The sequence below is a fragment of the Aspergillus novofumigatus genome (assembly GCF_002847465.1).
Source record: "Aspergillus novofumigatus IBT 16806 chromosome Unknown P174scaffold_2, whole genome shotgun sequence".
NCBI classification, from domain to species: Eukaryota; Fungi; Ascomycota; class Eurotiomycetes; order Eurotiales; family Aspergillaceae; genus Aspergillus; species Aspergillus novofumigatus.
Genome location: NW_020194275.1, coordinates 3,857,489 through 3,881,055, shown reverse-complemented (window position 1 = coordinate 3,881,055; position 23,567 = coordinate 3,857,489). Strand labels below are relative to the sequence as shown.

At 50.1% G+C, this 23,567-nt stretch overlaps 11 protein-coding genes across 11 annotated transcripts; 5 read left to right on the top strand and 6 right to left on the bottom strand.

The window, feature by feature from the left end:
- Nucleotides 1-479: 479 nt before the first annotated feature.
- Nucleotides 480-2,014, bottom strand: P174DRAFT_502201 (bestrophin family protein). The gene is made up of 4 exons (XM_024831075.1): nt 1,784-2,014; nt 1,582-1,723; nt 979-1,520; nt 480-921 (listed from the first exon to the last, which is right to left on the bottom strand). The coding sequence occupies exons 1-4, from the start codon at nt 1,924-1,926 to the stop codon at nt 555-557; spliced, it is 1,194 nt and encodes a 397-aa protein (XP_024686251.1). The 5' UTR covers nt 1,927-2,014; the 3' UTR covers nt 480-554.
- A 995-nt stretch (nt 2,015-3,009) lies between these two features.
- On the bottom strand, nt 3,010-4,897 carry P174DRAFT_418599 (FHA domain protein; the record flags this gene model as incomplete). The annotated part of the gene is made up of 3 exons (XM_024824704.1): nt 3,010-3,639; nt 3,702-3,798; nt 3,864-4,897. The coding sequence occupies 3 exons, from the start codon at nt 4,895-4,897 to the stop codon at nt 3,010-3,012; spliced, it is 1,761 nt and encodes a 586-aa protein (XP_024686250.1).
- Nucleotides 4,898-6,799: 1,902 nt separating this feature from the next.
- Nucleotides 6,800-7,511, bottom strand: P174DRAFT_458281 (uncharacterized protein; the record flags this gene model as incomplete). The annotated part of the gene is made up of 2 exons (XM_024829635.1): nt 6,800-7,198; nt 7,251-7,511. 2 exons carry the CDS (start codon nt 7,509-7,511, stop codon nt 6,800-6,802), a joined length of 660 nt encoding a protein of 219 aa, XP_024686249.1.
- Nucleotides 7,512-7,981: 470 nt separating this feature from the next.
- On the top strand, nt 7,982-8,272 carry P174DRAFT_418597 (uncharacterized protein; the record flags this gene model as incomplete). The annotated part of the gene is made up of 2 exons (XM_024824703.1): nt 7,982-7,992; nt 8,083-8,272. 2 exons carry the CDS (start codon nt 7,982-7,984, stop codon nt 8,270-8,272), a joined length of 201 nt encoding a protein of 66 aa, XP_024686248.1.
- A 1,237-nt stretch (nt 8,273-9,509) lies between these two features.
- Nucleotides 9,510-12,312, top strand: vac8 (protein anchor VAC8). Its single transcript, XM_024826795.1, has 6 exons — nt 9,510-10,156; nt 10,251-10,371; nt 10,434-10,547; nt 10,598-10,843; nt 10,899-11,648; nt 11,709-12,312. The coding sequence occupies exons 1-6, from the start codon at nt 9,983-9,985 to the stop codon at nt 12,038-12,040; spliced, it is 1,737 nt and encodes a 578-aa protein (XP_024686247.1). The 5' UTR covers nt 9,510-9,982; the 3' UTR covers nt 12,041-12,312.
- A 310-nt stretch (nt 12,313-12,622) lies between these two features.
- On the top strand, nt 12,623-13,372 carry P174DRAFT_418595 (exosome non-catalytic core subunit CSL4; the record flags this gene model as incomplete). Its single annotated transcript, XM_024824702.1, has 1 exon — nt 12,623-13,372. The coding sequence occupies one exon, from the start codon at nt 12,623-12,625 to the stop codon at nt 13,370-13,372; it is 750 nt and encodes a 249-aa protein (XP_024686246.1).
- A 646-nt stretch (nt 13,373-14,018) lies between these two features.
- P174DRAFT_439417 (GTPase RIA1) lies at nt 14,019-17,697 on the bottom strand. The gene is made up of 5 exons (XM_024826794.1): nt 17,597-17,697; nt 16,511-17,529; nt 14,917-16,458; nt 14,546-14,868; nt 14,019-14,480 (listed from the first exon to the last, which is right to left on the bottom strand). Exons 2-5 carry the CDS (start codon nt 17,320-17,322, stop codon nt 14,101-14,103), a joined length of 3,057 nt encoding a protein of 1,018 aa, XP_024686245.1. The 5' UTR covers nt 17,323-17,529; nt 17,597-17,697; the 3' UTR covers nt 14,019-14,100.
- A 279-nt stretch (nt 17,698-17,976) lies between these two features.
- P174DRAFT_439416 (DUF4604 domain-containing protein) lies at nt 17,977-18,855 on the bottom strand. The gene is made up of 2 exons (XM_024826793.1): nt 18,534-18,855; nt 17,977-18,484 (listed from the first exon to the last, which is right to left on the bottom strand). The coding sequence occupies exons 1-2, from the start codon at nt 18,562-18,564 to the stop codon at nt 18,036-18,038; spliced, it is 480 nt and encodes a 159-aa protein (XP_024686244.1). The 5' UTR covers nt 18,565-18,855; the 3' UTR covers nt 17,977-18,035.
- Nucleotides 18,856-18,959: 104 nt separating this feature from the next.
- On the top strand, nt 18,960-20,915 carry P174DRAFT_439415 (WD repeat PRP19 family protein). Its single transcript, XM_024826792.1, has 5 exons — nt 18,960-19,026; nt 19,088-19,132; nt 19,186-19,624; nt 19,678-20,141; nt 20,202-20,915. Exons 1-5 carry the CDS (start codon nt 19,014-19,016, stop codon nt 20,669-20,671), a joined length of 1,431 nt encoding a protein of 476 aa, XP_024686243.1. The 5' UTR covers nt 18,960-19,013; the 3' UTR covers nt 20,672-20,915.
- Nucleotides 20,916-21,031: 116 nt separating this feature from the next.
- On the top strand, nt 21,032-22,632 carry P174DRAFT_439414 (putative RING finger domain protein). Its single transcript, XM_024826791.1, has 3 exons — nt 21,032-21,219; nt 21,328-22,188; nt 22,238-22,632. Exons 1-3 carry the CDS (start codon nt 21,172-21,174, stop codon nt 22,382-22,384), a joined length of 1,056 nt encoding a protein of 351 aa, XP_024686242.1. The 5' UTR covers nt 21,032-21,171; the 3' UTR covers nt 22,385-22,632.
- Nucleotides 22,550-23,387, bottom strand: P174DRAFT_510621 (mitochondrial 54S ribosomal protein mL43). Its single transcript, XM_024831694.1, has 3 exons — nt 23,317-23,387; nt 23,166-23,248; nt 22,550-23,105 (listed from the first exon to the last, which is right to left on the bottom strand). Exons 1-3 carry the CDS (start codon nt 23,353-23,355, stop codon nt 22,814-22,816), a joined length of 414 nt encoding a protein of 137 aa, XP_024686241.1. The 5' UTR covers nt 23,356-23,387; the 3' UTR covers nt 22,550-22,813.
- Between the last annotated feature and the right edge of the window lie 180 nt (nt 23,388-23,567).

The following is a 23,567-nucleotide window of genomic DNA, read 5'->3' as shown; positions in this document are numbered from 1 at the left end:
CGCCAATCAATGTTTCACCAGCCTGTGAAGAACGACGGGCGGAGGTCATCCTTAGAAGAAACCATGCAGTCGTCCGTCCGCTCTGAGCGCGGCTTCTCTCGTTGGTGGAAACTTAACATCCCTCTCGCGTACGCTACCTCTTCCAGCGGCGCGTAAAGTGGTTGTGTCATCCGATCCACCCGTTCGAGTACCCCATGCCCCATCGGTGGGACGTTTTGATATATGTTCCAATCACACGATCCAGAATGACTGCAGACGACTGGAGTATCCGATCATGGATGTTGTGGACCTCGGAACCAGCCGAGACGGTACCACATCAAATACTGACGCTGCAAGACAACACACATGCTGTCTCCAGAGAGAAGCCTAGCTGCTACATCATGGATACAGATACTAATCAAATTGCGACTGTGTCTACCCTCAGAGGAGGATCCATCATGTGAGGAATCTAAATCTCGGCGCGTTGCGCATCATAGAATCATGTTTATGACATACAAGTGTACAGAGCAACATGTGGACAACAAGGTATTGCAGGGTATGTGGAGGGGCAGTAATCACTGCCTTGATACTCTCCGGGCAGCCCTCAAGAACATATCAGGAGGCGCAAAGCTAGCTTTCCTTTCCTCGGTAACGCCATTCCCAACCACAGGTGGATGATTTGCCTGAACGGAAGCCATAAGCTTCCGCCACTCTGAAAGCACAGCACCGACTTCGGTTTTGGCATCTCCAACTATGGCATCCATCTTGATGTCATTGCGGTCATATCCGAAGGGATCTTCGAGTTGACAGCCAATGCCCTCGATGCCGTATAACGTGAAGATCACAAGACTGACTATCGGGACCGCCCACCATCTCATGTCATCGACCATGGCGAATGGGAGCACACATCCAAACAGCGCGAGGACTTGCTTTTGATGGATTCTACTCGTGCGATCAGCATCATGCAAGCGATTTCAACAAGATCAAGAGAATACTCACAAATGGGCGATAGGTATTGGAGTCAATTTGATTGTTTCCATCCTCCCATACGCATCTGTCAACGAGTTCAGCTGGGCTTGCATCTGACTCGCCCCAGGAGCATTGAACCACCCCCGTTCCACGCCCCGTTTGATAAACCCATCCACAAAGAAGGTCAACTGGAAAGGTAGACCCAGCCCGTCGTGCTCATGACCCTCCAGACCCACGGGTAGGAGACTCTCGTAGTCCGGGTCATACACCGCGGTACCATTCTCATTGACATCGCTCCCCAAAGCCCATGCCGCGCCCCATTCATCACGAAGGTGGTTCTTCACAGCATAGGGAATCGCCATGAGCACACGGATCGTCCGCTCGATGTCCTGCTGTTCAGCAGGGGTGGGAGGGCCGCGCTCACTGTAGCTGTTCGTGACAACCGTACGGACGAGATTGCGTACACACGTGGTGATTGTATTCATGCCATTGCGACCGTCCCAGAATCTATTGTAGGATGTCTGATTGCGGAACACGAGCATCAAACCCACGACAATAGACAGAGACGGGATCTAGAGCTATTATCAGCAAAACACACAAACAGCCGCGACTCCTGAGACTATCATAACATACAATGCTATTCGGCAGACCGACTGTATCAAAAACATACTCGTCAAGGTAGACGACGAACGCCGTAAACAGCGCGTGCAGGCACACTGGCACTAGAATCGCACCGTGGATCGCACCCTTGATGAACCGGAAAACTAACGGCCATCTAAACAACTTAATATCGACCACCCGCAAATAGAAAAGAATGCAATGAAAGAATACATACCTCCTCGGCTTCCTCCGACTCGACAGTAAATGCGGATGCGTCCCCTTCCGATGATGATGCGCGCCCTCGCGTCGAAAGCTAAACGTAGTGCCGTTCTGGCGCTCCAGCGTCGGAGAGGGAGGGTCGCTCGTACTGACTCTCATCTTTGTCCTGATATCTCCCACCGAAAACAAAATCGTTGACCACTGCAAGGATTGTTTATCAAAACAAACAGGTAAACATGAGGATAATTAGCGGGCAGGAGGGGCGGCCGTTTCAGACAATCTAGCGGTCAACGAAGTTTGAACAGACTCAGAACTACGGATACACGAGTCTAAATCTGGCAAGCCCAGAGTTTACTAGTCTGCTATTGCGGCTCAATTGAATTATAATTTGTGAGGTGACGAGAACGATGCTTATATAGATGGTTGGGGATTTCACCTCGTCATGGCGAAGGTGTGTTTAGAGTAATGATCGTCAGTACATTCGAGATGGAGGAGTGGCAGCCCTTAATCAAGCACAGACAGGGGCGATCTGAATCTAAGAGCCAACTGGCCAGGCGGGGTATACACCACTGCAACGGACCAAAGATGACGTCTAACAGAGGGCGTGCGTCTTGTTGATGAAGAAAGAGGAAAGGCTACTGGTTGCACAGTTAATGACTGAGAACCTGTCTGCAGTGCGGCCCAGGCAAACTACCTACTAATCATACCTGAACCTGCATATGTCCATGCTCGACGCTAAGCGAGGGTAGTTGATATGAGTAAAGCCAAGTTATCCAACCTGCAATACAAACACCAAACTTGGACACGGTCGTCGAATATAGTTCTGAAAGCGAGAAAAGGATGCCAACGCCTAAGCCGGGCATGGAGATACATGGTTCGAAGAACTTGTCACAATGCGGAAACGCTGGATGTTATGATCAAAATGCAATGCGCTAGATAGATCCAATCATCTCGACCAAAGACCGAAGCCGGGATGATGTGGGCGAGTACAAAAATGCAAAAAGAAAAAAACAGACGGGGTGCAACGATGGGGTATATGTAGGCGGCTGATGACGTGTCTCGAAAAGGTGAATAAGAGCAGGGCAATAGCGAGACAGCAGCATAGGAAATAACCGGCGACACAAAAACTCCTGCAGAGAAAGAGATTGATTTGAACAGAATAAGAAATGGCCCCTCATATGTAGAGGTGCAAGTTTGGAAGATGTCCAAGCTGATCTGTTCAACATGGGCATTCCTCGGCAATCATGGCATGCCAGCTCTGCCATCAAAGGCCAGAGGCCCTGAATCGTTTCTAGGCGTCAGCGGGTTGTCATCGGACGACTCGGAGCGGAAAGGTGTGTCAGAGCGCGCCTGTCTAATCGCGACGGGGTGGGATGGAAGAACGGAGGCATCGGAACCTGTTGTGGGAGCAGAAGTAATGTTGCTCGCAGCCGGCTCAGGAGAGGCGGATGTCACGTTCGGAGTCCGCTCTGCCTCTGCTTCGGACGTAGAAGGAGAATCGTCCTGAAGCCGCATGTTCTCGATGTTATCGGCTAGTCCTTCCTCAGCGGGTACGTCACTTGTTCGACGATTGCTTTCCGTGCGCTCTTGCGTAGGAGCTGCTGCCGGATCAGATTCCGCTGAGGGTTCTTGGCTTCCAGATGAAGCCCCTGCTGCTGACGTCTGCGCAGGCTCCTGGATATCATCCTTCTCCTTGCCAGTATCCAAATCGTTCGCGTCGTTGGAATCGTCCACCTCGGCGCTCAAGTCTGTGTATGCACGACAGTTGGGACACTGGAACATCGGGTACTCGGGAGTATGTATAAGACGGCTGATGCATTTGTAATGCCATACATGGGCACAAGCCGCCATGAACAAGCACTGGTAAGGTCGCTGTAAGTCAAGTCAGTCGTCAGTCGTTTCACGAATATCATTTTCCAGTGAATAATACTAACCAGGACCGAGCCGAGGCAGATTGAGCACTCGCGACAACCTGAATAATCTGCGGTTTCCCCTTTGCCAAGGTTCCTGATAAGGCTTGCAGTGTTTTTGCTAAAGAATCTGTCAGCTTCACCATCCCTGAACATATTTCTGCCGATCAAGGAGATCTCCCGTACTTGAACTCATTGGGTTGTTGCTGCCAGGAACGGTTGCACTCTATGCGAATCCGCACGCATCGAAAGATCATCTCCTCGCCGCCTCTAAAATCGATACCGAGTTGTACGATGTCGCCATCCTTGATAGTGTAGAGCCTCGACACCATATTGGGCTGGCTCAACCTCATGTGATTCAAGAAGGTCCCAGAAGAGCTCCCCACATCCTTGATATGCCACTGCCCATTTATATAAAGGAACTCGCAATGCTTCCGACTCACAACTTTTGACTTGAATCCGACAGGGGCATCCGAAGGTTCGGTAGGATTAGCCACAGGCATACCATCGCGCTCCGAGTATCGGCCGACACGGATTACACTACTTTCCGATGGGAGAGTTCGCGAAATAGGAATGAAGTGCAAGGACGGCCTGGAGCTTTGGCTGGAATCTTGATGGGGAAAGAAGCGGATGGTGGCCTTTCCCTTCGGGCCAGGAGACGAGGAATTTTGTCTCGCCGTCGAATTTGCTGATTCAGAAGTGTTTGTGGTGGGATTTGCTGAGGCCGATGAGCTCGATGCTCGCGGGTCGTCTCGTGCATTCGGGGCCCCTGACGAAGCACCTGAACGCGCCATCGCCTCGACTGAATTTTCACCGCCGGAGTCGTTCGAAGGGGTCGACTGTGACGAGTCTGTTGTGAGGTCACGGGTTTCCAAATCTACGTCAATAGCGCGGTAGCTAGGAAAGAAGGCGGAACTATAACGAGCGAGAGCAGATTGATCGCTTGTTGGGCATGGAGCTGGATTGGAGGTCCCCGCTGAAGGGAGAGACGAAGACTCCGGACTAGTCGACGAGGCAGAAGGAGAAAACCAAGAGACACGACTGCTGAAGGTATGTCGACGAGAAGAGCGCTGGGAATTTGCAGAAGAGGAAGAGGTATGAGGCGAAAAATGATTCTGAGTGTAGGCTCGCAGTAGGCTTAGTCGTCGGCGGGGCCCAGAGCGAGAATCGGCTGGGAAGTTGGCGGTGGAGGTGGAGGCGGAGACGGTTGAAGCAGACATGTAGGGCAGGGGCAGTAGGCAGATGGAATAAAACACAGTAGTGCCAGACCAAACAAATCCTGCTTAGAGAAGCTCTCTCACCCAGTTAATGAAACGGTAGAAAATATGTTCTTAGATGTCAGGAAAAAATATGATGGTAGTATGGTATCGCGTCAAAGGTGACAATGTGGGAAGGCATATAAAATGGTTCGGTCGGGAAGAGAAGATAGCTGTTATACTAGGCGCATTGCAACTCGGGAACTGTTCGCACAAAAGTGAGCTGGAGCGACGATGATATCGGGTAAGATATTAGGGGATTGAGAGAAATCAATCACCAAAGGGAGGGATGAGAGAAAGAAAAGAGAATTTGGAGCTTTTGCGCCGAAGAAGACGGTGGCCAACCATGCGAGCCGTTCAAGGACCGTCCGATGGTAAGATCTCCAGTGGGGCGAGAATGTAAGTAGACTAAGGAGTGGTAAGTTGGCGGACTACAGCACCTATACGGGTAGGTAAGGTAGTCTAGGTGATTTGACTACTTGACGGCCAAAAGAACAGACTACTAATGCATGAACAGAATGGCAATTACTACAGACTACTAACTTGGTGTGACCTTGTCAACTCATCGGGGAGAATCCGCTCTAGAATTGATTTCATTTCATCTCCTGCTCTTCTGACCCCTTTTAAGACTTAAAGACTTGTAGGGATAAGGTACTAGCTTGGAGAGGCGATACTTTATTCGAATGGGGCCGCTGGTCAACATTCTTCCTTATAGAATCCTCCAATGACGCGGCCATTACAGGCAAAGAATTGACAATCGCCCTTACTGCAATTAGTATCTTGAATAATGTCCAATGTTCTCCGTAGACAGGCAATTGCTGTCGCGCGATTTCGCTTCCTCCTCCCCTCCCCTGGTCATGCCATGCGCAAAGATCCCTCTGGGGTTTTAGTGCGGTGTCTGGACTCTTAGCCTGCGGGGCAACCCAAAACATACTGCAGAGGGCAGACCTCCAGGATTTGCCTCGCAGGTGGTTGGCGGTTGCTTTTATTATTGGCTGTGGTTTCTTTGATGGACACATACCCGGCACGTCTCATGTGATGCAGAAAGTCTCTAGACAAAAACTTTCTCACGTGGGCAATGTGACAAATCATTAACCTTGCATTTGATATCCTGAGTCAAGGTACAAGGCACCCGATGCACGCTGCAACCTGCGCATAGATTCAATTTCCTGGTGCTCATATCGCTGGGAAGCCCTGGGTGTAGTCTGTGTCTATGCCTGCATTGGTTTCCGGCGACACTTCTTCACGAACTTTGATTCATCTGCAAGGTCGTCAAGTAGTCCAGGTACCTAGTTAGCGAGGAGTACATTCTAGGATCAGATGAACAAGTAATTCCCCCTCGTGGAAGCTTGCCTCCGGTACACTCGGTATCACCGTCAAGGTATTCACGGGAAGGTTTGTTCAAACGGCAGAAGGCGCACATTGGCTGGGTCGGAACAACGGCACAATTCATGATGCTGTAAGAGCAGATATTATCGACCATTGTCTCCGAGGCCATCTCAATAGTGGTGTCTCATGATATTATTTTTCATCGCGAATAGATGAATGAAGAATGGCCACCACTTTTACGTATCTATCTCGACTCACCGAATCGGGCGCGATGCGGAGAAGAGCCTGGATGACGTCATCTGCCGTTACGAGTATCTCAGCTGCAGCATTGATGTGTCAAAAAATGGACCACAGTACCTCTAAGCCTCTCTGGGTACTACGGTTTGCATTCAAGCTGCAGATGTGATGCCAGATCTAAAATTATCTTCGCTCGCAATGTGCATCTTATAAACAGTCTTTACTCTGTGTTTATAGAGTAGTATATAATGATACAACTAGAGCCGGCATATTTATACCTCTCGCTGCGGTTCAAATATGCTATGCCACTGGCAGTCGTTTCAGATGGACTTCCATAAATCTTGCTCCAGCTGGCAATGTTGCACTGCTGTCTTTGGCATTATAGTAGAGCTGCCATGCTTGGTGTTCTTCACTATTGGGCAACTGCACAGCCAGCCACTGATTATCTTGTAGTGTCACGTATTCCTGCTCATCTTGTGAAGCATCCCAAGGCCCGCATATCTGACCCTCGCTATCTTCCCGACTCCCATACCGCATCTCAGAGGTCGCTACATCGCAGAATACCCATCGCAGAGTGGGTGGGCACTCAGCTCCGATGCAGACGAATCCTGATGTATTCCCTCGCCCAAACGCAGGGTGTGGGTAGAAACCACCCTTGAATAGAACCATTTCTGGGCTTGGATGTTTTGTAATATACAACTGCGCGTTGTCAGGTAAAACCCATCACGCAGTTCTAGTCGAAACGACATACTTTCCTATTTGGATCCGCATAAACTTTGGCACCCTCAAGCTGGAGTCGTTCCGTTATTGAGCCATCCTGGAACCTCGTTACGACTTGCAGATTGGACGGCTGTGTCCGATCATCTGCCTGCCTGCGCTTCTCATCCTCGCGTTTCAGGTCGTGGTCATCTCTTCGATTGTGCTTGTCATCCTCCGTAAGCCCCACTAGGCCTGGGATCATGGTTGGGATCATGGTTGACATCATGATAATGTTCACGATTCCGAGAACCATGTTGATGGAATGGAGAACTTCCCTTAATGCTAGCGTCAGAGTTAAATCCAGGCATGAGCCATGTCGTTCGACCTGCGAGATATTTAATAGCATTGAGGTTCGTTGACAATGACATGGCGGGATTTCCGTTTGCGGCAACTACACCCCAATCAACGATCATTGCCTCTTCATGACAACCAGTCTGAATCACACACTGCACTAATGACGACATATTTGACAGGCTTTCCAACTTTTAATGTCGAAGCTCTGAGGCTAATTGACTCCTTGATCTCAGTAGTGGCTTGCGGTGTGGGACGAATCACTCTTTCCAGAGCCGAAGCTTCGATAAAAGAGCTGCACTTCGCAGATAAGATTGCATCGAGTTGTCTTCGCGCAGTATCCGTGTTTTTGACCTTCACAGGAGCGATACTTGAATCTTGACAAACAAATCTGAGTCCACTCCGTCACAAGAAGCGCTTCTGACTCGAAACATGGGTGCGGAGTAAGTAACATGTTACCTATTCATTCCCTAACGCAATGTTTCCACCTGCCAAATGGACTGTGCTGATTCATGGTCATATTGAAATGTTAGCGACAAGAAGGACCAACAACTCTCGGAGAATGACGGCTTCACAGACTTCGCCAAAAAAGATCCAAGCTCAAAAAACAAGAAGAACCAAGACTCCAACCTGAAGATTACCATTCATCTGGATCTGGTCGCCGAAGTCGATATCAAGATCAAGGCACAGCTATATGGTGATATTGTGATTGGTTTGCTTTGAATTGCTGGGATGGCCACCTATAGCTAGTTTAAGTGTGAGTTAAATCCGAACATCTCGACTTGATCGTAATTGTGTGTGCCTTTATCATATCAAAGTGCAAGATATTTGAAAAATTGGCTAGCCAGCTAAAACGCTCCTCTGGGTGGTGAAATTGGGTGGAGTACTGGTAGCGCAGCGCAGTGCACATCATCCCATGTGAATCGCAAGCCTTTAGTCTTGGGGTCGGGCTTTGCGCGAGGCTCAGCGCTATGTGTAGAACGGACGTACTTTTGGCTATTTTCGATGCATTGATATGTTGATTCTGGCCGTTTCTCAAAATGGTATCCCCCACCATCCACTGACTCGGAAACACCCTGGTCATGTTGATCATCCGTCACTTGTCTGGTGATCAACCGCGTCATTTGTTAGTCGCCATTTTGGGTTTCTCAAGATGTTCAGAAATCGATGGAAGAAACGAGTTAGGACTAGTCATCCGATGTTTGTTTCAACGGGTTTCATCTCACCAATGTTGTTGGACGTAGAGGAAGGGTGGAGCGGAAACAATGTTCCAATCAACTAACGAGAGGACCGTCATGTTATACGCTTGTCAACAGAAGAGAATGATTGCACATCATTGCGCCCCAAAGGACGGTCGGCAAGGCAAGACATAGATGGGGACCACGCCTGTTGGTAGGACCATGCCTTCTTTAGTTCCCCGGGATCGACCAAAGGCTTGCTTGCCGTTGGTAGTGTGATAACAGTCTACTCCCATATGTGGGCTCTATTCTGCTGCGGAATTATCTCATTGAAAAGACAATGAAGATGTGTTTGGGCTCCGCAGCTAGTAGCCCTTGAAGCGAGCTTGCGAAGTTGTCACTGATGGCCTTGTCCGGGGGAGTAGAAGAGATTCGTGTGGTTGATGGCGGATAAAAGCATGGCTGGGGCGGATGCGAGAGAGATAAACAAAGGCGAGAAGAAGAGGATGACGAATTACCTCTCTGCATTTCCGGCTGCTCGAAATTGAATTCTAGCAAGAAGCCTTTTAGGTAGCGAAGATTAATTGTAGTCGCATAAACGGTGCTCAACATATCTATCTACTCAGTTGATAGTCTACCTGCTACTTACATCAGTGAAACCTAGTCGAAGCATGGTTAGACTCACTTGGAGCTTCCTTCTCCAGTGACAGCCGCCGCTGACGAGACTAAGGTAACCCAGCTAAAACTAGACGGAGCAGCAGACCTGCTAAACCTAAACCAACCTGCCATCTGCCATCTCTTACCCTTTCCCCCCTCCCTCTCGTCTCATAATTCAGCATTCCAAAGGTCGGACACAGACCTTGGAAGAATCAAGAGAATAATTACCTCATTAACTAGAGACCAAGAGGGTTTATCTCACATTATCTTCCCGTCCTATCACGCGACGACGTGCCCTCCCCTCCCGCTGCTACCTCAGCAGCTAGCTCCAAGTGCTATATGCAGAGCCACCCGTCCTTTCTGTCATCGCCAATCGACTTCCATTCGCATCCTGCATCTCCTTGCTGGACCAGTCGCATCCTCGGATCGCTTACATCACCGCGAAAGCTCTCCGTCCGAAGGAGCGGAGATAGAGAGAACAACAAGGGGGAAACTAAAGCTACCTTCCTTCTTATCTTGATCGGCTGCCGTCCCTCACGCCTACCTTCGCTTTGAAACTGTCGCTTGCGGGGCCTTCTGGCCTCCCATCACCGAAGGTATGACTGCGATCGCGAACGCGTGTCTGTCCTGTCTATCGGCAGTCGACCGCTGGTGTCATATCACGGCCTGTCTCGGTCCTATCGGAGGTCGCTCGCGAGATGGAATCTATGAGACAACGCTAGCAGACAATGAACGGGAGGCCGTATCCGACCTGCTCGGTTACTTGGAGAACGTACGTCTATGCACCTGCGCTTCGCATCTAACATATCTATCAACGTACTCGGGCCTCTGTTTTGCTGTTGAAGCTGACTTTACTTGCGTTCTAGCGAGCCGAAACCGACTTCTTCTCCGGCGAGCCTCTTCGCGCCCTAAGCACCTTGGTTTATTCTGATAATGTGGACCTTCAACGAAGTGCTAGCCTGACTTTCGCCGAGATAACTGAGCGAGGTACGTCATATCACTGCTGTGAAAACCAGAAGTTGGGACTGACGTTATTGTGATTGTCGCAGATGTGCGCGAAGTCGACCGGGACACGCTCGAGCCTATCCTCTTCCTGCTACAGAGCTCGGACATTGAAGTTCAAAGGGCTGCTAGCGCAGCTCTCGGAAACCTTGCCGTCAACGGTTTGTCGCTCAATCCCATATCGTCGTCGAGTATTGCTGATGGGTTGTAGCCGAGAACAAGGTGCTCATTGTTGCCCTGGGAGGGCTGGCTCCTCTCATACGTCAGATGATGTCGCCCAACGTCGAGGTCCAATGCAATGCGGTTGGTTGTATCACCAATCTAGCGACTCATGAGGACAACAAGGCCAAGATTGCTCGGTCGGGAGCTCTAGGTCCATTGATCCGTCTAGCGAAATCCAAGGACATGCGTGTACAGCGTAATGCCACTGGAGCGCTTTTGAATATGACGCATTCTGGTAAGTTGGACCGTGTGATAGAACGGTTCTGAGCTTGGCTGACACACTCGTGTAGATGACAACCGACAGCAACTCGTCAATGCCGGTGCAATCCCTGTGCTTGTTCAATTGCTCTCCTCTCCTGACGTCGATGTACAATACTACTGCACAACTGCCCTCAGCAATATCGCTGTCGATGCCTCGAATCGCAAGCGGCTCGCCCAGACGGAGTCACGGTTGGTTCAGTCTCTTGTCCACCTCATGGACTCTTCCACTCCCAAAGTTCAGTGCCAAGCCGCCCTTGCACTTCGAAACCTCGCTTCCGACGAGAAATATCAGCTGGAGATTGTTCGTGCAAAGGGCCTTCCGCCACTCCTGCGCCTGTTGCAGTCCTCATACCTTCCCCTCATTCTCTCTGCTGTTGCATGCATCCGCAATATCTCCATTCATCCTCTCAACGAGTCGCCTATCATCGACGCAGGCTTCCTTAAGCCGTTAGTAGACCTTCTGGGTTCAACAGACAACGAAGAGATACAATGCCACGCCATCTCTACACTTCGTAACCTTGCCGCAAGCTCTGATCGCAACAAGGAGCTTGTTCTGCAGGCCGGTGCCGTACAGAAATGCAAAGATCTCGTCCTTCGAGTGCCTCTGAGTGTGCAATCTGAAATGACCGCTGCAATCGCTGTGCTGGCTCTCAGCGATGAATTGAAACCTCATCTGCTCAACCTAGGTGTCTTCGATGTGCTGATCCCCCTTACAAACTCCGAAAGTATCGAGGTCCAGGGCAACAGTGCTGCTGCCTTGGGCAACCTCTCCTCAAAAGGTACGTCACCAGCCATCGCTCTACTACTCTCTCAATTGCGCAAGTACTAATGAGCACCAGTTGGCGATTACTCGATCTTCGTTCGTGACTGGGCTGACCCCAACGGCGGCATTCACGGTTATCTCAAAAGGTTCCTTGCAAGCGGCGACCCTACCTTCCAGCACATTGCCATCTGGACTCTCCTTCAATTGCTGGAATCGGAGGACAAGCGGCTCACCGGCTACATATCCAAATCCGAAGATATTGTACAGATGGTGAAAACGATCTCGGACAAGAACATCGAATCAGACGAAGAGGATGGGGAGGATGGTGAGGCCGAGGTCATTGCGCTGGGACGGCGATGTCTCGGTTTACTCGGAAACGGTCCAAAACAGACTCTTGTCGAAGGCTAATGCGATGCTATCCCATAATTGTCACCATCTATACGCTTCATTCCTTCTCGTTCATATCTTGACGTTTCTTCTCACCACTCTCAACACATCGGACCTTTACTTACCACAGGGTGCTAAGCGGGCATTGATTCGGTGTCTTTTCTTACGCTTATTTCCTTCGTCAGCGAGCATTTGGTGCGTTTATGGATTCCCGCTAGAGTTCTCATCCATAATTGTCTGTTCGTCTATAGTTTTTTTTTTTTCAGGACTGTCACGCTTATTTTACCCTGCTTGTGCTGCACATGAATACTGTATTGATGCTAGAACAGATTTAAAGGTCATAATACTTTGAATCGCAGTATACTAGACTTAGTGAGAAACAATCCATCTCTTCATCAATTTCCCATCCATATGTTTTTGCATCTGTGAAGGCGTTGGCTCAATTGCTTTAGGCCGGGGAAACCTCCTTCCGAGCCGGTCTCCGCAAGACATCGTAGCAAAAATTACTCCGTAGCTTCCAGCTTCCTTTTCCAGACCAAAATCCAACATCCTTTTTGCACCTTGGGGAAGAAGATTGCCACTTCTTAGTGGCACTCAGTTGAGATGGCAAGCAGCCTACCCTCTTTGGCTATTCCAGGCCAGCACCTGGGGCCAGTGTCTTCTTACTCTGCAGGACCAGGTACCCACGTGCAGAATGCCAACATTTATGCATCCATTGCTGGACCAGTGGTTGTCCAACAAGCTCAACCCAGCTCCAAAGTAAAATCTATCCTCAGCGTCTCGCGGAACTTGCCGAGGAAAACGGACCCTCCTACCTCGACCACACCTGCAAAAACGACCACCACTACGAAACCCAAACTGAGGTACAACACTCTCCCCGCTGTCGACTCGATTGTGTTAGCACGCGTCACCCGTGTCCAGAAACGCCAGGCCACAGTATCCATCCTCGTCGTGCTCGACGAGTCGGCTGGTTCCCAAAACCCCGACCCGTCAAAGACGGCTTCAGACAACGACAACATCGTCTCCATCCTCACTTCGGCGGCCAATCCTGAGAATCACAGTAGCTCCGACGAGCTTCGCTTCCAGGCGCTTATCCGGAAGGAAGATGTGCGTGCTGTTGAGAAGGACCGCGTCGTTATGGATGAGATGTTCCGTGTTGGCGATATTGTGCGTGGTTCCGTCATTTCCCTGGGTGATCAGAGTTTCTATTATCTTACCACTGCGCGCAATGACCTCGGCGTTGTCATGGCCCGTAGTGAGGCTGGCAATATGATGTTTCCTGTCAGCTGGAAAGAGATGAGAGACCCCGTTACTGGTGCTGCAGAATTGCGAAAGGTTGCTCGGCCTTTTTGAGCGGTGTCGACGGTTGGATGACGCTTCAGGATTGAAATAAATCGGCGTCGCCTATTATCGAACTTCACCCCATTGATATTTCCAAGAAGATTATCTCGCCGACGCTCTTGGCATGTCTTCTGGTCATTCCAGAGCGAGGTAGATCTCGGAAACCTGGTCGTGCGAGAAAAACTCACGATCCGCGGGTTGTCCTTGAGGGGCCATTGACTATGCCTTGGCATTCTGATCGCCCATATAGCGGGCTGGGATACGTCGGCGCGACGTTGACGAACAAGAATAGTCATGAGATACCCATATGCTCAGTTCGTTCGTGAACAATATCCTCCAGCATCACCGCCTACGAGGCTGTTAGCATGGCAGGACCTATTTTATTTTACTCATTCTTGATCTCTCAAATGAGAATGAACAAATCTTTTCTCGTTTCCGTTCCTGGTGACATATCCTAGTAGCTTATTTCTTCACCTCCCAAGTATCCATGGTTCTGGCCATTCCAATGCTGAACTGTGTTTGTCACGGGAGGAAGATTAATGGTTTGTTCCGCGTGGAGGACTACTCATCTTCTACGACCCTCGCCTACTATTCCTAGTCCTTGATTGATGGATGTGGAAAAATCTCTTTCGAGGGCACAAATGTTGTATCTTTGCAGTATCTCTTTGTAAGATGGTAGACATCGACTCGTTAGATTCCGCAAACAATTCCCATTCACATTCTATCATAATAACCACAATCTACTTCTTCAACGTCTTCTGCTTCTCCGCATCAATCAACTTCCTACCCTGAACAACCAACCCCTTCCTCCTCCGCACAGCATCCATATACCGTTTCGCCACGTTCTCACGATCAGCCAACTCTCCCAAATCCTCCAGTTCCTCCTCCGTAGCCGGGACCCAGAACGGATCTTCGTCTAGGGCCTCGAAGCCCGCGAAGATGAGCTGCGGCTGTGCAGCACCCGAGGTCCGCTTGCGAATTTCCTCAGCGAAGCCGAATGATTCGGCGACGGGTAGGAGGGCCAGGATGGTGAAGAAGGGGGTTCCTTCTTTCATTGTTTCGGAGAGGATGCGGCCGCGGCGGCGGGTGATGACGCCGTAGACACGGCCTAGGACCTCAGCTATTGTAGCATTGTTAGTCTGTGTTTGAGATGGACAGGATGATTGGGGTTGGAACTAAACGTACTTGAAGCTTGGATCTCGCAACTGTACATTGCGAGCATGATCCGGGGACTCCAGTCGAGGAAACCTTGGGTAATACTCTCGCGGACTAGTCGGATGACTTCGCCTGTCAGACGACCAAGGTCCAATTCTTCTTCGCTGGCGTTGATCGATAGTTCTTCCAGGAATACGGCGATGCCTTGGATAGGTTCATGGCAGAGAGGGCCTTGACCTGTTGCGAGCTGAAAGGCGTGCGCGAGCTTGTCGTTGAAGTCGCGGACCGTCAGGGAGTCGCGGGTGCTTTCTTCGGTTGTAGTGTTGGGTTGCTGTTTAGGGTCGTCGAGTAGGCTGGGCCAGTTAGATTGAGGAAGTTGTCGGAAACGGTGTCAGACTTACAATTTCTCGCAGGTGTTTACCGCAGTGGCGTCAACCAAGATATTCGGTCCAACTCGTCGAGGGCCGAAAGCAGTGATCCGGTCGACGACATTCGCCCATAATTCTTTGTCCTCCTTCACTTCCTCGTTAAAGATCCTGGTGAGTTCCTTTTTGAAGTCTTTCAAGGAAAGCTGATTGCCCTCTCTGGCTTCTCCAGAAGCATCGCCGGACTCAACCTGTGTTGTGGTCTCCAACGACCCGTTGCTTGCTTCCGCGTCGGGTTTGGTCTCACCCGCTGAGCGTTTCTCAGACTGGAGACGCTTGATTGTTCCAACGTTCTTGGAGATGAAGTCCGTCACTGCTTCAGGTAGGGGCACAACGCGCAGCTTGACAGTCAACTGTTTCGAAGGAGAAACGGCCAACACACATCCTCGGCCAAGTTCTGGCTTCTTTGGAGGCGCCATTTCCGGCGCGCTGATAATTGTTTCCCGGTATGGTACGATTGTCTGACCGGTTTGGATCTCACATTTGGCAAAGCGCTCGCGGAGATCTTTGACGCAGCGCTCAAGATGCAATTCACCAGCAGTCAGAATCACATGCTCACCACTAGGGAGAACCTCATATTGTGCACATGGATCGCTTTGTTCGAGGAGGCGCAGACCGGTGACCATCTTGTTCAGGTCGGCAGGGTTCGCCGGCTCAAGGGAAACTCTTACAATTGGTGGGGCGTTTAGCGAGACGCCAGCCAAGTTGATACTTCCTTCAAGCTGCGAGCAAAGAGTTCCATTCTTGAGGACATGCCCTTCAAGGCCACCGATACCGAAAATCGCTCCCGCGGGAACGGTCTTGAGCGGCTCCAGGCTCCTGCCCATAAGGAGATATAGATCCGTGACTTTCACCTTCTGTGGCTCAGGGTGTGCATGAGGATTCGCCGGAGAGAATTTGGGGGCCAACACATAGACCTCATCACCAACCGAAAGGGTGCCTGAGTACAATCGTGCGAAACCAATCAAGTGCTCCGGGTCTTCCTTCTCCTCTGGTTCCCCTTGTTCCTCTCTGTCATCCAGCGTGGTCACTTCGAATGCAGATGTGATACGCGCGTAGTCGTCCGTCTCATTTCCGTTTCCGCCTGCCTCAGCCTGCATCTTCGCAATCTCTTCTCGCTTCTTGCGTGCGATTTCGCGGGCTTCATCTGCCGACAAGGTCGCACCGGAGCGCTTTTTGCTAGACAGTAGCTCACTTTCAGGGATCGCAACCATCTTGCTGACATAGGCTACCACAGGAGCGTCTGTGCCTGTCTTGAACGCTACCATTGCGTCCTTGACCTTCTTGTCGACAAACTCAGCGCCAGGCGAGCCTTCAATTAGTCCTGGTAGTCGAGTGGCTTGGGCAGCCGGTGGGCTGGGAAGATATTCAATGACAGACACCAAAACAGCAGTTGATAAGGGAAGCCACATTGAGAACAAGGTCATCATGATGTTTCTCGGGTCACGAGAGCGAAGAATATAAGGCGGGATGGTGATGTTCAAGGACTTGGTGATCTTCTCCAACAAAGCTGGATCGCTAATATAACATCAGTATCAAAACAATCTCCAATCTCAGCTGTGCAACATACCCTTTGCCTTTCCCTCCACCAGTTGTAGCTTCATATGCAGCCCAGATACTGTCTAACACCAATTGAACAAACATTGGCTTGAGGGCACGTCCTTTCAAATGCTTCGACCCCAAGACACGCTTCGTCTTAGGGTCAAGGTAGAAGTCTCCCCATAGCACTTTCTCAAGAATCGACCGTTTGATTCCTAGTTTCCTCTCGTAGAGAGCAGCGAACTGTCGAACGGTGAAAGCCCAGCCATCGATGGCACTACAGAAAATGACATTGTTTTTCTCCGGAGCGAAGTAGATTTCCTCATCGTCCTTTTCCTCGAATTCCGCCTCATCGACGCTGCTCATGTTTGTCTCATCGCCTTGTTCCTGCTTCTGAGCGGTTCGAGCAGCCGAGGCATTGATACGGTCTTCCATACGCTCTCGCCACTGAAGGTCTTCCTCCATCCGTTCGCCCTGATAGAAACTTCCGATGACAGCGTTGACTTGCTCTAATAGTCTGCTTAAATGAGAGTAAGCTTCACTGGGGCTCATTTTCAACTCTCCAACCAGTCTGTCGATCTTGTTGACGACCAAAATCGGTTTGAGCTGCTCGACCCAAGTCTGACGTAGCACTGTGACAGTTTGACTGCAAACACCCTCAACGGCATCAACAAGGACTAGAGCACCGTCACAGAGCCTTGAAGCTGTCGATACTTCGCTGCTGAAGTCGATATGCCCAGGCGAGTCGATCAGGTTGATCAGGTACTCTCTGGGCTGAGGAGCAGCATCAGGAGACGAGCGGCGCATCATGGAGAAATACAGGGAGATAGCAGACGACTCCATAGTGATTCCTCGAAGCTGCTCATCTGGACGTGAGTCCAGATAGCGGATCTTGCCCGCCAACTTCGGGGAAATAATGCCATTTGTGGCGATGAGACCATCTGTTAACGAAGTTTTCCCATGATCCTAAGTCATCATCATTCAGAATTAGAAGCGCTCAGGCAGTCAGTCATGCTGTAGAGGACTCACAACGTGGGCAAGAATACAAATCTGCGGGATGGTTAGCGCTGAACAAGTAGAAAATATGACATCAAGGTGGGATGGAGGGGTAGCTCACATTCCGTATGTCCTCAGACCTCTGTTGGAGACGGACAAGATCATCTACATTAACGACAGGCATCTTAAAGAAACATCGAGTCTATAAATTTTTTTCCAGCGTTGACAACCAGAGAGAGACCTGGTAAGGTGAACTTTTAAGGCGGTTTCTCGGTGTTCCGCTGTCGCGAAAACGGGCAAAAAATTATCTTCGGATTGTGAAGTCAGAGAGAGGGTTCAACATCACCAATAACAACACACCAAGGAGAGCTCTGTAGCAATTACTTCACAGAGGTTCTAGGCGAAAGACATGGCCTCACCTTGTCGGCCAAATGGTCAACTGGCCTACTGGGTTTACCTACTGGGTTTACCAAGGTACGGCTATATATCTAAGCAGAGGTACTATCAACGATATTATTATCTAACAAGTGTTATCAAGAACTAAGTATAGCATGTTTGCCTCATTCATCGAAGGATAGCTTGATCTTCTTCTTCTTTTGTTTCTGCTTTGCTTTCTGAGGCCCAGTGCTCGCTTGCTGCGTGCCATTCTCAGCTTCAACATTATCGGCTGTGATGACTCTCGCCTGTTTCCGCTTCTTTGGGCCTCCTATTCCAGCCAAATTCTGCTTTGAGGACGCTCCCTCAACGTCGGCTTTTTCAGTGTCCTGTTTAAACTCGTGACCCGACTGTTGTTCGGATGACTCCTGTTGTTTCTCGTCACCGCGCAATAGTGCCTCATATTCTTCCTTCGATATCACCTCATTGCTTTCTTCATCAACGTATGTGGGCTCGTCATCGTCCTCATCATCTTTCTTCGCTAATCGAGGTCGCGCAACAGGCCTTTCAAGACGACCAGACGTATCTCCGTACTGGTTTCTAAGTTTCTGTAGAAAAGCGGGCTGTTTATTCTCTGCCTGGCGTTAGATGAAGTACCGTGTGAGCGAGAACTTATAGCATACCATAGGCGAGATTTTTCGCGTTGAAGGACATGACTCCTGAATACAAGCCGCGTTAGTCCCGAATCAGACACAGTCAGAGATCGGTTTAGCGATGCTTGAGGCCAATAGCTAATTTTAATGCTTCTTGAATGTCTGTTAGTAGCGCGGGAGTTTCTGGGCCAGATGTTCTCAGTCGAACTGCATCCTGGCAATAAGGAGGGCCTAATAGGACGAAAAAGAGGCGGTTTAACCGAACACGGACGGTTATACCATGGTCAAAGTATACTGAAATACTAGCACACGGAGTAGTATTGCCTGAGAGCGAAATGAATCTGGAATGGTGTACAGCGCGTGAGACGCCAAGCAATGGTCGATCGGCCAGCTTTGCGGCGCGGCTAACCCAGATAGGGCGGAAGCCTTGTGTCGTCGAAAAGTCCAATGCGGCGACAGCTCTCATGTCAAGCAACCTCTCTCTAGGCCAACCAACTCATAACACAAACAATGCTGTGCGCAAGTGAGTCAATTTTATTCCATATTTTGTTTTGCTTGATTGCATATAGTTAATCATTGAACAGTTTCGGGAGAGGCACCGCAAGTGCCAGTCGTCTCGCCCAAGAGCGGTATGTCAAGGATCCAAGGATTTCCCGAGCTTCATTTGTCTAATAGCGCGTAGGCAGCGTCTTCGAAAGACGTCTCATCGAGGCATATATTGCCGAGAACGGAAAAGATCCAGTAAATGGAGAGGAACTCTCGGTCGACGAACTCATCGAAGTCAAAAGCCAACGCGTTGTCCGACCCCGACCTCCTACCCTCACATCCATTCCCTCATTGCTCAGCGTGTTTCAAGAAGAATGGGATGCGCTGGCGCTCGAAACTTACACATTGCGTCAGACCCTTGCCCAGACGCGGCAGGAGCTGAGCGCAGCTCTCTATCAACACGATGCTGCTGTACGAGTCATTGCGAGGTTAACAAAGGAAAGAGACGAAGCTCGCGACGCTTTGTCCAAGGTGACTGTTAGCGCCGGTCGTGCCGGAGGTGGAGAAGCTATGCAGGTCGACTCAACCGGCTTACCAGATGCTGTTCTTGCAAGAATTGAAAGCACACAGGCGTCGTACGTGACATGGCTATTTCAATTCGTCATCTTGTATTGCTAACCTCACCAAGGCTGTCCAAGACACGTCGCAAGCGACCTATTCCCGAAGGCTGGGCTACAAACGACGCCCTTTCTACATATAAGCCCACTGAGACGTCCGAGCCTCTCTGCCAAGGCGGCAAGGCCCTAGCCGTTAACGCGGCCGGAGACATGGCTCTCGTAGGGGGTGCTGATGGCACTGTCGGTGTCTACTCCCTGTCCGAGAAACGTGTCGTTGGTAGTCTGCAGACAAGCGGCCCGGTTACCAGTGCTGTATGGGCTGGTGACAAGGCAGTCATCGCGTCCTCTACGGGTGCCGTCCAGGTCTTTGAGAATGGCAAAGAACTGGCGAACTTTGCTTCTCATGCTGGTTCAGCAACAGCTCTTGCTCTGCATGCTACTGGTGACATAATCGGCTCTGTTGGCGTTGATAAGAGCTATGTGTTGTATGACCTGACAACTAACTCTGTCATCACTCAAATTTTCACGGACGCATGTAAGCAAGGGCCGATTTTTTCGTTTGCGACCTTTACTAATTTTTCCCCTTCTCCTTTAGCTCTTCATACCATCGCATTCCATCCTGACGGGCATCTCATCGCTGCGGGTGGCGCAGATGGTCAGATCAAGATTTTCGACGTTAAGTCTGGCGCCGCGGCCGCCAACTACGCCATGTCTGGCCCCGTCAAGTGCCTTTACTTCTCCGAGAACGGCACGTTCCTTGCTGCAGTGTCAGATAACTCGACTGTTCTGTCCATCTGGGATCTCCGCAGCTCGAAGGAGATCAAGGTTCTGGAGACTGGCAGCCAGATCGACTCTATCTGCTGGGATTACACTGGGCAGTTCCTACTCACTGGTGGCCCCAGCGGTGTGACTGTCCAGCAATACTCGAAGGCGTCCAAAGAATGGTCGGAGCCTTTGCGCAGCGCCGTGCCAGCAGTGGCAGTGGCTTGGGGCTCTGCTGCCCAGAGCATTGTGGCAGTGAACAGCAGCGGTGGAGTCACAGTTTTGACAGCACAGGAGTCATGATACCTTACAGAGAAGGAACCTCTTTTGTACTTCTAGCCAAATGTGTTTCCATTTTCCTCCTTTTTCATTGTCCTCAATCACTCTAGGCTTAAAAGGTTTACAATCAGGATCGCTACACAAGGCAAGGAAATTCATGTTTGTTTCATCTCGGTCATAGCACTTTTGAACGATAATGACGCCGGTTAGCAAGTCTTGTCTGTTCCTCAACTACGATTCGCGCCAGCGTTTATAATCTTTCCCCAGCTCATGGTACATTGCGCCAGCCTGTAAATTGTCTGCTTGCCAAATGCTAATTCCTTCGCCACTGCTTATAAATTTATGCATTGGGCGGCGGTATGACATCTCTCCACCACAGACTCGGAACCAGCTAGTCATGGCCTCCACCAACAATAACGGGAAGCCCTACCGACTCCGGATGCTCCAGCATCCCTTACCTTCCATGTTATCCCCCTCTCGGTCCAACTCTTTCCATTTAATGACATTGACCTCACATCCTCGACATGAATGGTGATTCAGGCGTCCAGTTTGTGGCGGCGCGGCCAAGAAAGGTTTGTTCCATTGCGTTCATGAACTTCACAGAGCGGGGCATTTCTTTACGATACCAACACAAACCCATCAGAACTTTCGCAGGCATTTCTGATGACTATTCTCAATAGCGTCCTCATAATCAGATGTCTGAACCATCACGAAGCCAGCATCAGTCTCGCTGGCGCTCAGACGCTGAACCGTCCTCGTCCCAAGACCACAATTCTCCGCATAGCCGCCCACCGTTGCCACCGATGAGATATCCTGGAGATGGATATGATTTCCGTCGACCGATAATGTCTGATTCTCCTCAAAGAGAGGATGTAATAGATTTGACGAACGAGCCAGATTCTCCGGAAGACCAGAGAAGACCGCAAAATGGCGCCTCGCGAACAACACCACGACTACCACGATTTGGAAGAAACATAATGGCCGAAGTTGTCGATCTTGAAGAACCAGAAGATATAATTCGAGTAGATTCCCCAAGCAGTCCGGAAGTGCAGTTTGTCGGAGCTACAGTTCGCCAGCCAGAACCGGTGCCGGCACCTCCGCCTAGAAATCGAGGCTTCATAGGGGCGAATCTCTGGGATTTAATACGATTACAACGTGAAATGGCACCGCGTCATCTCATGTCAAGAGAGGAAAGCTTCAGACAGGAAATTGCATGGAGAGCGCGAGACCTTCACCGTCGTCCGCCCGACGAGGTGGACATGTTTTTGCTTGGTGCTGCTGAGGAAGCCATCGATCTTGAGGATGCCATGGATCTCGCGATAGTCGGGGATAGGTCATTGAGAGTTGAGTATCCTACATCTGGGTTGACTTCAGATAGAGGCTCCCGTCAGAGCTCGTACAAAGCGCCAAGTCCTCCCTCCGAAGGATTTACGAGAAGCGCTGGGGAGGAGGATCTGGTCGTGTGTCCAAATTGTGATGAGGAACTTGGAACAGGCGATGAGACAAAGCAACAGATATGGGTAGCGAAACCTTGTGGACACGTTCGTGACACCTTATCATATGTTTGAGACCTAGCTGACGTTTTTCAAGGTATACTGTGGCGAATGTGCCAGGAATCGTGCTGTCTCCAAGGCTAAGAAGACTCCCCAGAGAACCAAACCATTTTCTAAATGTCAGGTCATTGATTGCGGTAAACCTGTCAGTGCACCCAAATCGATGTTCCAGATATACCTTTGATCACCGGTATTCTGCGTATGTTCAACGATGATCGGGTTCGCATGGTGAGGTGCTTCGGCGGAGTTAAAGCGTTTTTTCGGTTTCCCTATTCTTGATACCCCATTGCATGTGTACTGTGGGCGCGAGGGCATTTGTGTTTTTCTCCTCCCTTGAGGGACTTTTTCTGGATAGTAGAGGCATGAGGCATGCCATTTATTCATTCTACCTTAGTAGATAACGATCCATAGCAACGGTTCATGCAACCCGCTGTTTATCTGACATTGAAAGGTATTTATTTTGTACATACCGTGCAATGACCCCTAATAGAAAGGCCTTGGGGTTGTCAAGGAAAAAACACGACAAGAAAAGAAAAACCCACGATATACATTATACACAGAAAAGGCTGAGAGATGGAGCCTCAACACCAGTCTAAACACCCCCAACACTGCTTCATACCATCTTGAGATCTCCGTGGTACGGGGACCAGATGCCTCTTACACTCTCGTTGATACTGGTGACGGGCTTCTTGGTGCGCTTGAGCTTCTCGCCGCTGGCTTCCTTAAGTAGATTCGCCTTCTTCAGGATTTGTTCAGGTTCCATATTCCGAACGCAGATCGCTTTCTCTCGTCCGTTGATGTAGTGACCTTTGATTACCGGGTGTTTGTGCGGCCGTGGTGATACTCGGATTTCGATCTGAGGGTTGGCTTTGGCGAAGGAGGGTAGGGAGTGTTTCAGGAAAGCGCTGCATGACAAAATCACTTAATTCAATTCATTGATAGATAGAAAGGAGGACTGGACTTACACCATGCCTCTCGAACTACCAGCCCAGTCGCAGTAGTGGAAATCCAAACGTTTGCATTGTAGGATGAAGGCGCCCACGCCGTTCTGTAATTCGCAGCACGTCAGTCGCTGAAAGGAGGCAATCATTGTTTGGCAAGGTGCGTGCATCATACCCTGGCCTTAGCTACCGTTCTGATGCCTTGTACAGGCATTTTGTGATGTATTTTATGACCGCTGTTCGGTGTCTACCAAGTTATCTAGGAACAATTCGGCGACTTTTCAAGACCGCAAGCAAGGTGGTTTCCCATTGGCTGGCGTCAATCCCGCTTAGCGCGGCTGGCGCTTCTGCAGTCCCGTGGTTCCAGGCTACTAATGGAACGCGAAACTCTCAACAACCTGGCCGCGAGAATCTGAGTCCGAGGGA